General features: G+C 39.1%; 1 protein-coding gene across 3 annotated transcripts in view; it reads right to left on the bottom strand.

Moving 5' to 3' along the window:
• Positions 1-14,898, bottom strand: part of PDE5A (phosphodiesterase 5A) — a 60,514-nt gene extending 45,616 nt beyond the window's left edge. The window contains exons 1-2 of one of the 3 annotated variants that reach the window (XM_032187205.1): positions 14,681-14,898; positions 444-1,026 (exon numbers count right to left, since the gene is read on the bottom strand). In XM_032187205.1, coding sequence (XP_032043096.1) covers positions 444-1,026; positions 14,681-14,784 — 687 coding nt within the window. In that variant the 5' untranslated portion in view covers positions 14,785-14,898. Of the gene's footprint in view, positions 1-443; positions 1,027-13,813; positions 13,972-13,994; positions 14,123-14,680 lie in introns of those variants that run through there. The other 2 variants (XM_032187207.1, XM_032187208.1) reach the window with 2 other exon arrangements.
• Positions 14,899-15,123: the final 225 nt, after the last annotated feature.

The following is a 15,123-nucleotide window of genomic DNA, read 5'->3' as shown; positions in this document are numbered from 1 at the left end:
CATTCAGATCCTGCTCTTTGTGCCCCAGATATGATAAACTTCTCAAAATTATTTTCAGTCACAGGACTGTAGTTTTGCAAATAATTACTCATGCTTATAACTTCATTTATTTTCGTGTGGAAGTATCTTATGTCCTTATACATAAACATTTATGTGTCCAAAGCTAGAAATGTAAATATGGGTGTGTATGTAACTGGTTAAGATAGGGCTGAAAATCTGTCAAACTTAAATAATTGATTTTGATGCTACCATTCCTCTAACATTAGTCACAGCTACAAGTTTCTGCATCTGTGTGCATGTGTAATGCATCTATTCTAATGGGAAATTTAGTGTCAGGTTTGCCACTAAGTCAACAAGGCTCCAAATACATATGCTAAAATGACAAAATCACATCAGCTTTTTCTAGTTTCAAGATTTGTTCAAGATAGCTTTTCTTGGTTTACCTCATAGGCATTTTTGATGTTCAGAGGCTGGCCGATAGCAGCCACGTGGCCCACGATGCCCTTGTTCCACTCAAGGCGAATGCAGCTGTTTGAAGCTTCTTCTAGGGTGGAGCCTTCAGCCACATCAAACAGTCTGCTTACAAGAAACTTCTCGTTAGAGCTATCCTCGCAGACCAAGAACAGGGAATAGCGATCAGCTGCTATAAGCTCATGGATATGTAGGAAAATTTTATGGCAAAGTGCTGTGACATCCAAGTGACTAGAAATATCTTTCACAAGTTCTAAGAGCCTTGAGCACTGATCCCCTGCACTGGTCCCAATCCTTGGAGATTGCAGAGGCATCTGTTCCTTCTTTTCAGAGCCAGAGAGGAAGCTCACTGCTCCTACTGAGTCCTTGACAAAAATAGGCCGTAATGGTCTGTCAAATTCAGAAGCAGAGATTTTCCTTGCTGGTGTCCCAGAGTTGGTGGTCTCAGCACAGGCAGGCTGGTGACAAGCACAGGATTCACTCTGAGACTTGGTTCCCTCCTTGCAGACAGGGATGGTATGAACTCTCTCAGCAAACCATGCATTAACCATTTCTCTGTAAAACAAAAATAAAATGTAGTAAATCATATAAGTTAAAAATATTTAGGAACTAACACATATTTGAAGAAAACACTACAAAGAGGATAACTTTAAGCTTTTTCATACAGTGGACATGAGTGCACCTTTAGAGTTCCACCTAGAGGAAATACGTGAATAGGCTGGAGGAAGACTGCTTATTCTGTGGCTTTCAGAATACAGGAGATCAAAAGTCTACACTATAATTTAGTGCTTGAAAAGTTCGGGTCCCTCCCATTCCTAAGATATGGAATTATTTATAAGATATGCGTGTATATATATATCTAAAATTCTGTGTGTGTGAAAACAAAGCTTTCTGTTTTAATTCTATTTTTCTAGACCATTTCTTAATGTTTTAAATGATAATTTTGAACTTCAATTCCATCAAAGCACCTGCAATCTCTCCTATTTTTATGTTGTTCTTATGTTGTTTGTCCATTGTTTTAAGTTAATTTTCCCTTCTGTCTCACAACTTATGAAAAATGCTGTTTGAGAGTCAACATTCAAGCTTTGCTTAAAAACTGTCAGAAAGAAACACGAATATTTCTAATTCAAACCTCTTCAAAACAATAAAAACATGCTTTCATACCTCTCCCATTTAAGCTCCTTGAGGATGAAACTCATTGCCTAATTCAACCCAAAATAATGTTTTTGAAGTGTTCAAAAATTAATACTAAACTTTTTAAAATATATTTTTAATGTTAAATCTCCAGAACTTCAATTATATCATCCCTAAATGCAGACTATCTTGAATTATCCATAAACACATACATTAAAAAAAAAAAAAAACTATACTTTCTTATCACTATATTTAAAAAAAAAAAAAATTACTCTATGCTGTGAGGAAACTGTCACATGATCTACTCTCAGAAGAAATGCTTTTTCTGAATTACATAATGTTTGCCCTACAAACAGCAAATATCCTATTAAAAAGTCTGATCTCTTGGAAGCCTTTCATGGTGGTCATATTTTAAATTTGGGATATTTTTTATTTGCTCAGCAGACCACAGGAATTTCAAGACTGAAGCTGAATGAAACCATGGAAATTAATCAGGGTAGTCAGCCTGTGATCAGTTACATGCATCAGTATAGTTGTTAATTGTTAATTCAGAGTAATATAACTGATTGAAATCTAAAATCCACCAGTACTATTTTTATTAAGAAGCAGTCCATAACAGGAGACTTATTTGTCTTATATCAGTTGTGAAAGCGTTCCTCAGATTCTGCAATCACATACAATTTGGAGGCCTCAACTGTAGGAAAACATGCTATGAAAAATTGAATTCATTTAGGAAACAGTGTGAGTGTAAAGAGAGCACTTGAGCAAAAGAAAATCATGATGTTACCCACCCCACCTCTTTGTGAACTACTTAATAATTTAGCCCCCACCTCAAAAAAACATTTTTTTTTGTTTGTTTGTTTGTTTTTGTTTTTGTTTTTTTTTTAAGGCAGATCTCATTCAATACAGCACTGTGAAACGAAGTCCTTCTTTTATTCACACCAGTGCAACTCCAAATAAGTAGGTAGACTATTTTTTTTTCCTCATCATCATGCAAAACTTTACACAGATGGGTAATATCATTCACAGCCTCACTGACCTTCAAGGCTGACTGGTCAATGTGGTCACACATCACGTGTGTGATGCACATCTGTGAATCTTCTGAAGATGAGAGTCTTGAGTTGTAAGGGTCTTTGTCCAAAACCACTGAATGAAATGTTGGACACAGTTAAGGCGGTGGGAGTTTTGCCTCAGAGTTCCACCGAGCTAGGATTTCATTCCTTGTTTTTACATTTTCCATGAAGCTCCTGGAACAGCCCTTACCGTAGCAGTAATATACCTCAGTCAACATCTATTATAAATTTCCCAGCAATACAAAGCTAGTCCAATTACTGGAAACATGGTGCCAGAGAACACAATGAAATTCCATTGTTATTCTGCAAGGGTTTTGGTTCATTGCTTAGCTACTTATTAGTAAAGGAAGTAAACTCTGCTTTTTAAGTATAAAAGCTACCAATGATCCTTCTGGATTACAGCAGCAATGTATATTTTTTGTGAAGTCATCTCATCCAAATACTTCATGCAGTGAACAAACATAAGGAGCAATTAATGTATTATTAAGACTACGATTTTAACAAGATTATTTGATAGTACTTAATCTGCATAAATACCAGATGTGGGAGTTGTGACCATGTATTGTTGAAATATGTAATATAATTTGCGCAGGGCAAAATTACACTTGCAAAAGCTGTTTCAGTGAGAGCCAAAATAAGAATCTAGCAATTGATAACATTTGGATTTTTCATTTTAAAATTGAATGAGAAAGCAGAATAAAAAATAGTAATGAAAATGACCAAAAATATCCTTAAGAAAGAGAACAAAATGCAAAATTTTTTTAGGTAAGCACAGTACAACTTCTCAAATCACTGCTTATAACTTGTCATCATATGTGCTTTTTATTTGGGTTCTTTTTGGTTTTGACATTAATCTCAACAGAATCAATTACTTGGAAATTTTAGGGTTTTTTTTTCTAAACAAAATTGAGCATCTAGCACTAAAGCTTCAGAGACAAACCTGAAAACATGAGCTGTGTGCATGTCTCAGACACAGAAAAGTAAATAGAGAATGATCAATAGTTTGAAAAGAGGTCTTGTGAAGTGAGCCAGTTTCACATTTGTGCATGCTGACTTGATTTTTGAACGTAAAGGACTGGCATCCATGTAAAGTAAGATTTTAAAGAGACTGTAATAACATATAACCGGATGGAAGCTTTTTTCAACTAGCTAGCAATTAGGTACAGTGATTTGTCTAGGTACGTTAGGAAATGGATCGGTGTGAACCTGTACTATTGCTGAGTGACAGCAATTTTAGAGTAATCCGATTTTCTGCTTATTTACACTTGAGGAAGTGAGAATATAAAATGCTACCATTTTGCTTAGCTCTGTACACTGAATTTACATAGGTGGATATGTTGATACAAGACATAAGGCAGAAAAAGATTTAGGTCTCCCTTATGGACAAAACAAAAGCTAAAGCAGAAATTCAGTTTATCATTTGAAACTTACCTTTTTCCTACTAGTTTACTTTTGTGTAATGATGTCTTCTGGCTTTAATAGTGGAGTAATAATAATCAGTAAGAACAATATATGCTGAATTCTAATACCACTTCTCATGCTGTGGCCATGAAATAATTTAGTAAAAAGCCAAAAAGGTAAAAGCTATGTAAAATAAACTTTCTAATGTTTCTCTATCTGCTGGAGGTTGTTGAGGGATGTGGAACGTAACTGTAAAGCCTTTCCAGTGAAAGTAATTACATTTCTTTAATAAGGACTGGCTACTTGTTAGCTGTCTGCATTACTTATATAATGCTTTGACATTGAACAGAACTGTATGTGAAGCTGCATAATGACAAGCAACATATTCCTCTCCCCCTTAATGTCCCTTAGATGATGGTCCAATAAATTGCCAACACAGCGCGCAATTTTCAAACAGCTCTGTAGGTTCACAACAACACCAAAAAAATCCTTAGCTATACATTTTAAAGCATGGTTTTCAACTTCAAACCATTTAGGCATTTTAGTTTAGGCAACAGGAAAGCTGCTCAAATTCAGCTGGAATAAGAACAGTGTTCACTGACCTTTACTGAATGCCTCTTCTAACAAGGAAACTATTTAGCTCGTTTTACTCATACAGTTATGGGTGGAAGAACTAGCATTTCACATTAACTGGCATATTCTAGCTCTATTTGAAATCTATGAGATGAAGTCTTGACGTACATTTGCTCGTTGACTTTCTATCCTATTTAACAATGTATGACGAATATTATTACAAACAACTATTTTCTCATCATGGGGCTAGCTCAAGGTATCTGACACCAGACACATACTGAACCACAGGTAAGTGACTGGAAATTAGTAACAAGTGCTAAACGTGACTAAGATGTGGTTTTAAAAGGACTACGTGAAGAAACAAACACTTGTGACCACTCTATTCATACGAGTAGCCTTCAGTAAGCACTGGCATTGTTAAGAGCTGACGCCCTTGCAAAAATTATGTTAAGGTGAAAGTAAGTTTAGAAATTACAGCAGTGTGTTAAACAGGAGCAGATACTGATTCATAGTGGTCTACACAGATAGTTAAAACCAATGCAATGTTTCCATCACAGCAAAGCTTTTCAGTCACTGCAGGTTAGGGAGATACAGACATCTGCACTCATTCCTCATGTGCTGCACACATCCTTCTCTGCACTATGATCTTTTACTGCGCTGTGAGCTTCCACCTGAGAAAGCTATGATTTATTCCAGAGTTCATAAGCATGACTACGAAGTAACCATTCTTTAGTCACTTCTTTCAGTCTTTCCTCTCAACTTCAAAGGATCATGATAACGACTGCTGAATTTGGCAGGTGATCTCATCAGCAGATGATAAAATTTGAGAGGAGTTTTCAAGAGGGGATGAGAAGCAGATGAAAATACAATGGAAGATAAAACATTTTAAGGAAAAAAAAAAAGATTGTGTGATCATCTTTGTAATCACTTGTATCCAACTACACACCTATTATCTGCATCACATTATCACTCAGGAACTTTAGAAGAGCTAAGACTCTTTGGCACTGGTGCGTTAAAGATTGTACAGGAAGTAGAACCTTCCTTGAAGCAAGAGGTTTGCAATTTGAATAGATAACAAAAATAGAAAAATCAGTGGTCAAGAAACCATAGGCACAAGGAAGAGACATGGCTTGAGACAGTTCAAGCAGTTATACCTCAAAAGAACCTCAGCTTGATTTTCTGTGCCTTACTTATCAAAACATGCCGACCTGACACTAATTACTATTCTACTCACACACTGGGAACGTTAAATAATTTATTGCACCCATCTTTGTGTCCTTGAGATTATCTTCAGAATGCACCACATCTCAAAAAAAAAAAAAAAAAAAGGAAAAAAACCCACAAAAACACTGGTGAAGATGTTTAAAGAGTAACAGCAAAATTATAGTTGCTTTGCTCACACTTATGTAAGACCATACTCGTGTGACCATTCAGTGAGCATTTAGAATCTTTGGACAAAATCTGCAAAAACAGAGCACAAAAATAATACTGAGAGGCAACTATGATAGTATGCTGCATCCTACTCATCTTGCACCGAGATAGGTAGTAATTACAGTACCATGAAAGTAACAGATGTTGAATGGATTTTAGTGAAACAACAAATAATTTCCCATACATTTTCTCTGTTGCTCATAAATTGTTCAAGTATACAACATGTAATATTTCAGCAGTTGTGTAGGATGTTTTGCTAGCTTTTCATTTAAACTAGCAGTTACTGGTAATACACTTCAAGAGAGGGATTCAATCCAAACTTGCCTACTACAGAATGGTAGCTTTTGAGTATCCAAATTCCTGTGGCCTAATCCTGCTAGTGTTGAAGTCAACAATATTTCAAGCCAAGCCTGATATCTATTTCTCAATTTCTTTCCTTAATGTAACCACTAGGTGTCTTCAAATTTCTTTCCTGTGTCTTGACATAATTTAGATATAGAAACCACTTAACGGGTTAACAAATTGAAATCCATTCAATTTTAACAAATGAGCATGAAATTCACAACAAGCATCTTGGATATTCAACTTGCCTTCCCGTTTTCTTTCTAGTACATCCTATTTCACAATCATGTGCAGAGAAGGGCAACGAAGCTGGTGAGGGGCCTGGAGAACAAGTCCTACAAGGAGTGGCTGAGGGAGCTGGGCTTGTTCAGCCTGGAGAAGAGGAGGCTCAGGGGTGACCTTATCGCTCTTTTTAGGTACCTCAAGGGAGGCTGTAGCGAGGTGGGGGTTGGCCTGTTCTCCCACGTGCCTGGTGACAGGACGAGGGGGAATGGGCTTAAGTTGAGCCAGGGGAGTTTTAGGTTAGATGTTAGGAAGAACTTCTTCACTGAAAGGGTTGTGAGGCACTGGAACAGGCTGCCCAGGGAAGTGGTGGAGTCACCATCCCTGGAAGTCTTCAAAAGACGTTTAGATGTAGAGCTTAGGGATATGGTTTAGTGGAGGGCTGTTAGCGTTAGGTTGGAGGTTGGACTCGATGACCTTGAGGTCTCTTCCAACCTAGAAAATTCTGTGATTCTGTGGTTTGAAGTGGTTTTGTTTCCTTTCTAGCTATGGAAAGATTTAAATAAACTGTGCAAGACCTCATTAAATGGAAATACTAAAAATAACTGTAAAAGTATGTTTACACATGAACTAAAAAAAAAAAAAAAAAAAAAAGACAAAGACAGTAACTGCTTTTTGCTTTTCCTTAAACCCTTGTCCACTTATAGTTACTAGAGATGCTATTCCTATGTGGTAGGCAAAGAATTTGTGAAGACAAAATATGACTTAAAGTTGATGTCAATTTTGGGGCACAACTTGGTTAAATATATAAACTTACATTTAATGTTAAACATGCAAGTTGTCCGATGGATTTCAATTTGAATACAGATCCAAATGAAGAATTCTGATTCTGGACTCAAATCATGGTCATGTAAATTAACTTTTCTAACTATGAAATAATATAAATCTTGTCTGATGCTCATATTATTTTTAAAATAGGAGGCAGAGGTCAACTTATTATTTGAAGCAAAACTATTAGAAATGGGAAACTCATTATCAGACTGTTCTAAGCTATTTTCACATTTTCTTTAAGAAAACTGCAAGCCTGACTTTTAACAAGAGCTGTCTTCCCTAAAATGGGCTTTCTATTCACAGTATAAAGAAAGACACAGTAAATCCTATGAGATTGAAGGTCAAATTCTAAAACATGACCTTTTAGTTCTCCTCCAAATGTTTACTTCTCATTCCAGGCTCAAAAAATCGTAAAAATAACCATGGATCTAATTATTTTGTTGTGGAAAGCAATAGCACAATGCCAGTGGCTTTGGTGAATGACTGATTAAAAGTTAAGTGTACACCTGCCTGGAGACTTCCCATAAATCTTAGGCACTGGTTCAGTTCCACTTAAAGTCCCAAAATAGGGGTTAAGTAGGACTTAAGTGGTGCAGAGGCTTTGGGCTGGCCCTCTGTGCTGGGGTGAGTTCACCATAATGCACAAATAAATGGGAAAATATATATCTTTTACCAAGCAAATATATTTTGTGGCTATATTTTCAGTGCCAGACCTAATGTGAAATTACAACCATTGAGTAATTCACAAGGGCCATTTAAGCAGGGTTTCTTTTCTGGCACTTTGTAAATAGCTCCTTTTGTATTTAATGCTGTCCCCCCCCCCTTTAAAAAAAAAAAAAAAAAAAAAGTAAATCTCATAAATCAAGAAGCATTCCATATAAATATACACGTTTCTTTCCAGTAAGGAAAATAAAGACTTATATTTTGTGATTTTATTAATTATATTTATTCATGACAAAAGCAAAATGCCTCCTCTTTAATGCTGAAAATGAAAATAGGTTGTTGCATATTAGTTCAAGTCAAGAATGTATTGTCTAAACTGGCTTTGTTTCTTACTCTGGATCATATATTCTCCACACAGTTCAACTTTAATCTAATATTTGAATAAACATGAATATAGGCTATGATATTTAAATGTACTTTCTTTGATCTGACGATATCACAGGTGATGTGTCATGAATTTTATCCTTGTGCTTGTTAGCTAGCAGAATTTCTACACCCTAGAAACCTCCCTTCAGCTTCAAAAATCACATTGATGTGGTATTTTTATTTTACATCCGTAGTCTTTATACTAATCCTGCACAAATACATGAATTTCCTCCTCATGTAAGCAGCTGGCAATTGTGAAGATTCAATAGATACCCAACATAAAAGTTTCGTGAACTTTTACAATTTTAAAAATAAAAGTGTCTAAATTCCCTGTCTCCCACAAGGGCAACATATACCTCAACTCCACTTTCTTTCCCATTGCCATAAATTTAGACCCTGTTCTCTAAATTCATCCTATTAACAGCAACAAGAAGGGAAATGAATTTCAAACACCTATTGGTATTTGCACAAGCACTGTAATACAATACTAAAGTTACCCTGAACCCAAAGAAGGCAGGAAGATGTTAACCATAGTCCATCTTATTTTTCACCTGGTCGCTAAGGTTCACCAGTAGTATTTTAGTTAATGTGCTGACACACCTATTTGTTTCTTGACTGCCTAAGGCAAACAGTAAGTACTAAAAACTTGTTCTCCTTGCAGATGCTCAGTACTATCTGCTGACTAGTTTACCTTCATGCCAAAGATTCTGTGTAGAAGTTCAGCTTATAGCTTTTTGGTAATTAAAAATAGAAATCACTTACTAACCATTTGTAACTGTTTCTCAAATGATATTTTCTTCAGTCTCCAGTATTTGCTGTTTTAAGCATTGTTTCCAAAATACTCAGGCACAGACCTAACTTTATTTCCAAGAATAAATGCCAAACAGACTTAATCACATTTACAACTTCATTAATGTGGATAACATTCAAAAAACATTCAGGATGGTAAGAAATCAGGAAATCAAAATATTTTGGGATGTACTTTGCAGTTGTCAAGAAAGGCAAAAGGGTATAGAGATTATTTATAAATGAAATAACTATGGAGATTGTAAGACCTACAAGAAAACTTTCCAAGATTTCATAGAAATCTTTTTTTTTTTTCCCCTGTATTCCTTTCTCAGAAAAGTTCTGTAAATAGCTAATAAAAGTAAGTGGAAGAAAACATTCAGATCCCTGCATTAACACCACTGCTTCCTGTGGTTTTCTAGACATGGTCCAAAGAATCAGTGGGTCTGCCGTCCACTTGTAAATGCTTCACATCAAGTAATTTAGAAAAGCAAATCTACTTTCAGCATATTTGAAAAATTTGCATAGAATTCTGTGCCTCCACTAGAAAGTTGTAAGAGGTCCTTCAATCATAGAAGTTTAAAAACCACTGCCTACTTACCATGGTCACATTAAGGATGAATATGGCTCATACTTGTATATTCTAAGGATTAGTATTTTTTCCATAAACAATTTTTTTTTTTTATAGAAAGCTAGACCAAAACACATTTCAGTGCAGAATATTTTATATTCTTCTGTCTTTTATAATCTGAATTTTCATACACTTGCTAAAAAAAAAAAAAAAAAATCATTTCCTTTTAATTAGAAAAAAATAAGCACACATTACCAAACAAAGCAACGACATCCTTACAGACAATATTTATGAGATTAAACATAAGTCGCCAGCTCAAAAGGAATGGCATTTTTGAAAAGCCCTCTAGACATGGAGACTAGAAGGCAAGTGTCCTAAGTACACCAGGCAGCACATTACAAACTGATTGTCCGCCAACCACCAAGAAGAAAAAACAACAACTGTACTCAAGTTATTTTCAAAGTAATAAATGTAATTGATATATTCATATTGTGCAATCTCTGAATTCCAGCAAAGTGCGGGTTCCCAGTAAATGCCACTTCTGGAATCCTCAGTGAAGCACTATGAAGTACCATGCTGTTAAGGACATTTATTTTTCCAAAAACCACCCCACCTTAATTCATTTGTAAATATTCCCCAGCCCTGCTTAATAAACCAAGATGTATTTATAACAAAATAACCCTATTTCCAGTGAGAGACATACAAGGGTTGGTTTAATAATTTATATCTGTTGTGCCATACGTTTAGGAAGCCAGACAAAAACTGTCTGGAACAATGCAAATGTCTCTAACCAAGAAGAATTTTTACTTTGGTTGTTTTGGCAGCCTGCTGCTTGTGATCGCAAAGAGCACCAAAAGAGAATCCCTCTCATATCAGTAAGAGTAGGGACAAGCAGGAAGTTAGAAAAACACAAGTATTCCACAGAGAGTTAAAATAAGTATGAAGTTTGAACGTGAAAATGCAATAATTATTTTTATGGAAATATAGAACGATAGAACTTTAGGAAGACAAAAACGGCAACAGATTCAGTCGTAAATGCAGTACAGTTTTGTGACAATAACATCAAATTATACTTTATAGCTTCTGAACATGAGCTACAAAGTGTCTTTATACAACACTATGGGTAAACTCAAGGCAATCTAAAATAAGTATTGTTTTGCTTGAAAACTCTTCTGCTTTCTGGGAAGCCAAAATATGATACGCAATGCTAAAACTTTGAACGAGGAAAAATAACAAGAGGAGCTGAAACAAAAAGCAAGGAATAAAATATATTGCTTAGATGTAGTAGGAGCCAGGCATTTATGAATTCTTGAACCCCTAAGTGTGCAGTAAGAAACCCTCCAGCCAGAAGGTCTGCCAACCAGCAGACTGAATCCCTAAGTGAACCAAATTTGTCTCCGATAAAACTTCACTGAGTGCTGGTGACATACTTCCCCTTTGTTGTTCTGCACTTTGATCAGCCTGTAGCACTTCATGGATAATAGCTATTTATATTATCTCCATATACTATTTGTCTCCCTGGTACAAAAGAAAGTAATAAATAACTGATTCTGTAGCTTCCTACTTATGGGATCACAGTTTATTCACATACTGTTAGGAGGGATAGATTTAAAGCTATTCATCTGTACATGCTTGTGGGATTGCAACCTTGTACTGTGCAGGTGGAAGTCAATCATCCGAGCTTTATCGCAGGACTTGTCAGTGCACCTAGCCATCGGAGACTTGAGGGAGGCAGCAATGTGGCCTGCCTCCAGACACCGTCAGCCTCGAGGCTTTGCAGGATCAAAACACAAAGTGTAAACCCTGTGGATATAATTATCTCCTGCAACACATTTTAGGGGTGAGGACAAAAGCAATCATTAACCAGAGGACCTGCCGCCCTTCTCCCCAAGCATCCAGAGAGTCTACTGATGAGCCTATCAACTCTGCCAGTTGTCACACCCACGTCATAAACAACAATTAATACAAACTAATAAAAGCAAATGTTTTCTTTTGAAGTGCCACCATGTCAGAAAATGCATAAGTTAAATGATGAAAACTGATACTAACATGAAACTGACGCATGCAAAATGAAAGTTATCACTTGCTCCAGGAATATAAGATATGACTCCCATACTTAATAAATAAATAAATAAAATCTGTAGTGTAAGGCCACCTAAAGTATTTATTTTATTAGTATTAATTAGACACCTAATTCTACAAACAATTTTTTTTGGAGGCAGAATTACCAGAACACTGCAAGAGTGAATTAATTACACAGAAATATAAATATAAAAATTAATGCCTAGCATAAAATGCAATTGCTAAATTAGGGTCTGACTCTAAGCCAATTATCATCAGTAGAAAGGGCTTGTATTACTCTGTAATAAGGGGTTTTACTGGTGATCTGTTCCTGCATGTGAACATTTGAAGAACAGAGAGAGAAACTTTTGCCATTAGCAATTTTGCATATCTTACTCCTCATCACTAGGCATGATATGCCTCTGCTCTGTAAGATACCACGGTAACTAACTTTTGGTCAACTGCTTTCAGGACCTGTGAGGACCTACGCATATTATAAAAAGAAAAAACCAAACAACAACAAAAAGATCAGCAGTAAATTAAGATTAGAAAACAGTAAAAACTAGCTCAGGGAGCATTGTTTTACATGACAGAATAAATCTAATGCTAATTAACCGAAACATTCACGGCATAGTCTGTTCAATGTACTGCTGTAGCACAAAGTTTTAACTAAAACAAAGAATAGCATTAAATGTTAGTGGGTTGTGGGTTTTTTTCCCTTTTTTAAGCTCCAAAATAGCACTATAACGTAGAACATTAAACCTTTTATCAGAACATTAAACCTTTTATCAGGTTTACAGGGTATCATTTCAGTGAATAAAACTTGAACCATAGAATCGAATAACTTACAACTTGCCTAATCAAATACAAGCTAACATATGAAAGAGGCATTCCTTATTAAATATTTATAGTTTGCTATTTAGACAGTAATGCAAAAAAAAAAAAAAAAAAAGAAGAAAGAAAAAAGGCACTCTATGCAAAACGACAGAGAAGAGTTTCAAAACTAATACAATGTTTTCATCTCTATAAAACCATCACAATTACTGCGAAGCAACAACTCCAAGTCAACAGTTTTTCTGCAAAACCTCTAAATGCAGAGGCATTGCTGTCACAAAGACATGACTGGATTGCATTTGGGGAACTAGTGCCTGCTTCAGATCTACTCAAACACAAAGCTGCCTCAGCGTAAGAAAAGAGACTAACCAAACCCCTCCACGGGGAAAACAAATCTGACACAGCGGTTACTATTAATTAGCATTCCTATTTGTTCAATAGGACTTCCAGTTTCCAAAGGAAGCGTGACAAGCTGGACTAATAAAATGCTACTTCTCAAAGCTGCTAACACCCTATTTCCTGGGCAAACAAGCAACCCTTCAGTTACATACCATGCACTAGTGTTCTGTAGAATATCAAAGTTAACCACTTCCATCAGCTATACCCATGCACAGACTTTTTTAAAAATTCAACATTTTAAAGACTTATTTAAAGGCATTTTTTATTACTTTTCTGCTAAGGAAGAAGCAGCAGAGGAAAGAGGGATTGCATGACAGATGGTCACAAGAAAGCAGGTGACCCCCAAAGCCTTCTGGCTTGTTGCGAGTCAATTATTAATGGGGATTTCTCTTCTTACCGCCCCATCCCATGCAGAGAAGAGCAGCAAGTCTCATTCAGAATACAGCCATCCCTGCTAAGTGACTTGGGAAAGAAGTAAATCAGCAGCAGTGAGCAGATGAGAGGAGAGGAGAGGAGAGGAGAGGAGAGGAGAGGAGAGGAGAGGAGAGCCCGCGGAGGTGGTGTGTCCAAGGACCAAACCACAGGACTTACTAACCCGAGCTCTCCACTGAGATATACCGTGGGAGCCGCAGACCGCCTGTGCTCAGCATCCCCACTGCTTTGTTTATCGGAAAATATTCAAAATGGAAACCTGACTCCACTTCTAAAAATAGCTGAATTTACTCAGTTTCAACTCGAAGTCCCACTGGTGAAGTGTGACAACGGTGAGCAAATACCTCGTCTTATCTCCAAAGGGCAGCATGTCAGTCCAGGGGGGAAAGCCCAGACGAGATCTTCGGACCTTTACATTAGCTCTTGGCAAAAACCAAACCCGCAGAAGGACGGGAAGCGCGGAGCAGCCGCCCCCCGGGCGCAGGGGAACTCGCAGCCGCTGCCTGCCCTGCGCCGCAGCCCGGCTCCGCGCTGCCCCCTGCCGGCCACGACGGCCGCAGAACGGCGAGCCCCAATCCCAATCCCAGCACCAATCCCAATCCCGGTCTCGGCCCCTAAACCTAAAGAGCCAGGGGCTCGGCTGCGCTCTTTAAGGACAGTCCCAGTGTGGGGGTGACAAGTTGCGCCTCGCTGCCCCTCCCGGCCGGCCGGCATCTCCCAGCGCCTCGCCGCGCTTCCCTCGGGCCGGCGGGGCCGGGCAGGGAGCAGCCCGCTGCCTGCTGCTCGGGGACTGCTGGGGGGCGAGGACAGCCTCCGAGGGGCGAGGACAGCCCCCGAGGGACGAGGACAGCCCCCCAGGGGAGCCTGCCCCGGGGCCGCCGCCGGCTGCTTTCGGTCCTTGCTCTTTTCGAGGGTGGGGGTGGGGGAACGGCTTTTTGCTTTCCTTCGGGGGACAGCGAAGGAGAAGCGAGGAGCGCCCTTTCGCCGCCGAGGAAGGCTCTGCCTCCGCCCGCCGCCTCGCCAGCCTTACCGTGTGGCTTTCCTAACAAAGTAGGAGCGGGCGAAGTCGCAGTGATCGTCCAGCCACGCTTCCACCGCTTCCTGCTCCGGCGGGGGGCGGCAGCTGCGCTCCATGCTCCGCTCCCACAGCCCTGCCCGCTCCCTCCGACCCCCTTCGGCGCCACCCGACCTCCTCCGGCCGGGGGCCGCCCCCGCCCGGCGCCCAGGTGCTCGCCCGAAGCGGGCGGGAGGAAGCCCCGGCCCCGCCGCCGCACCTCAGCGCATCCCCGGCCCGCGGCGGGCAGGCGGCTCCACCTCCCGCAGCGCCCCCGCCCCGCCCGGCACGGCACGGCTCTGCCCTGCCCGGCACGGCTCGGCTCGGCTCGGCTCGGCTCTGCCCCGCACGGCACCGCTCAGCCCCGCCGCGGGGCACCGGCAGCAGCCCCCGGCCCCGCCGCCCCCGCTGCTCGGCGC

This window comes from Aythya fuligula, chromosome 4 (assembly GCF_009819795.1).
Source record: "Aythya fuligula isolate bAytFul2 chromosome 4, bAytFul2.pri, whole genome shotgun sequence".
Taxonomy (NCBI): Eukaryota; Metazoa; Chordata; class Aves; order Anseriformes; family Anatidae; genus Aythya; species Aythya fuligula.
This window is presented reverse-complemented; position numbering and strand designations above follow the sequence as displayed.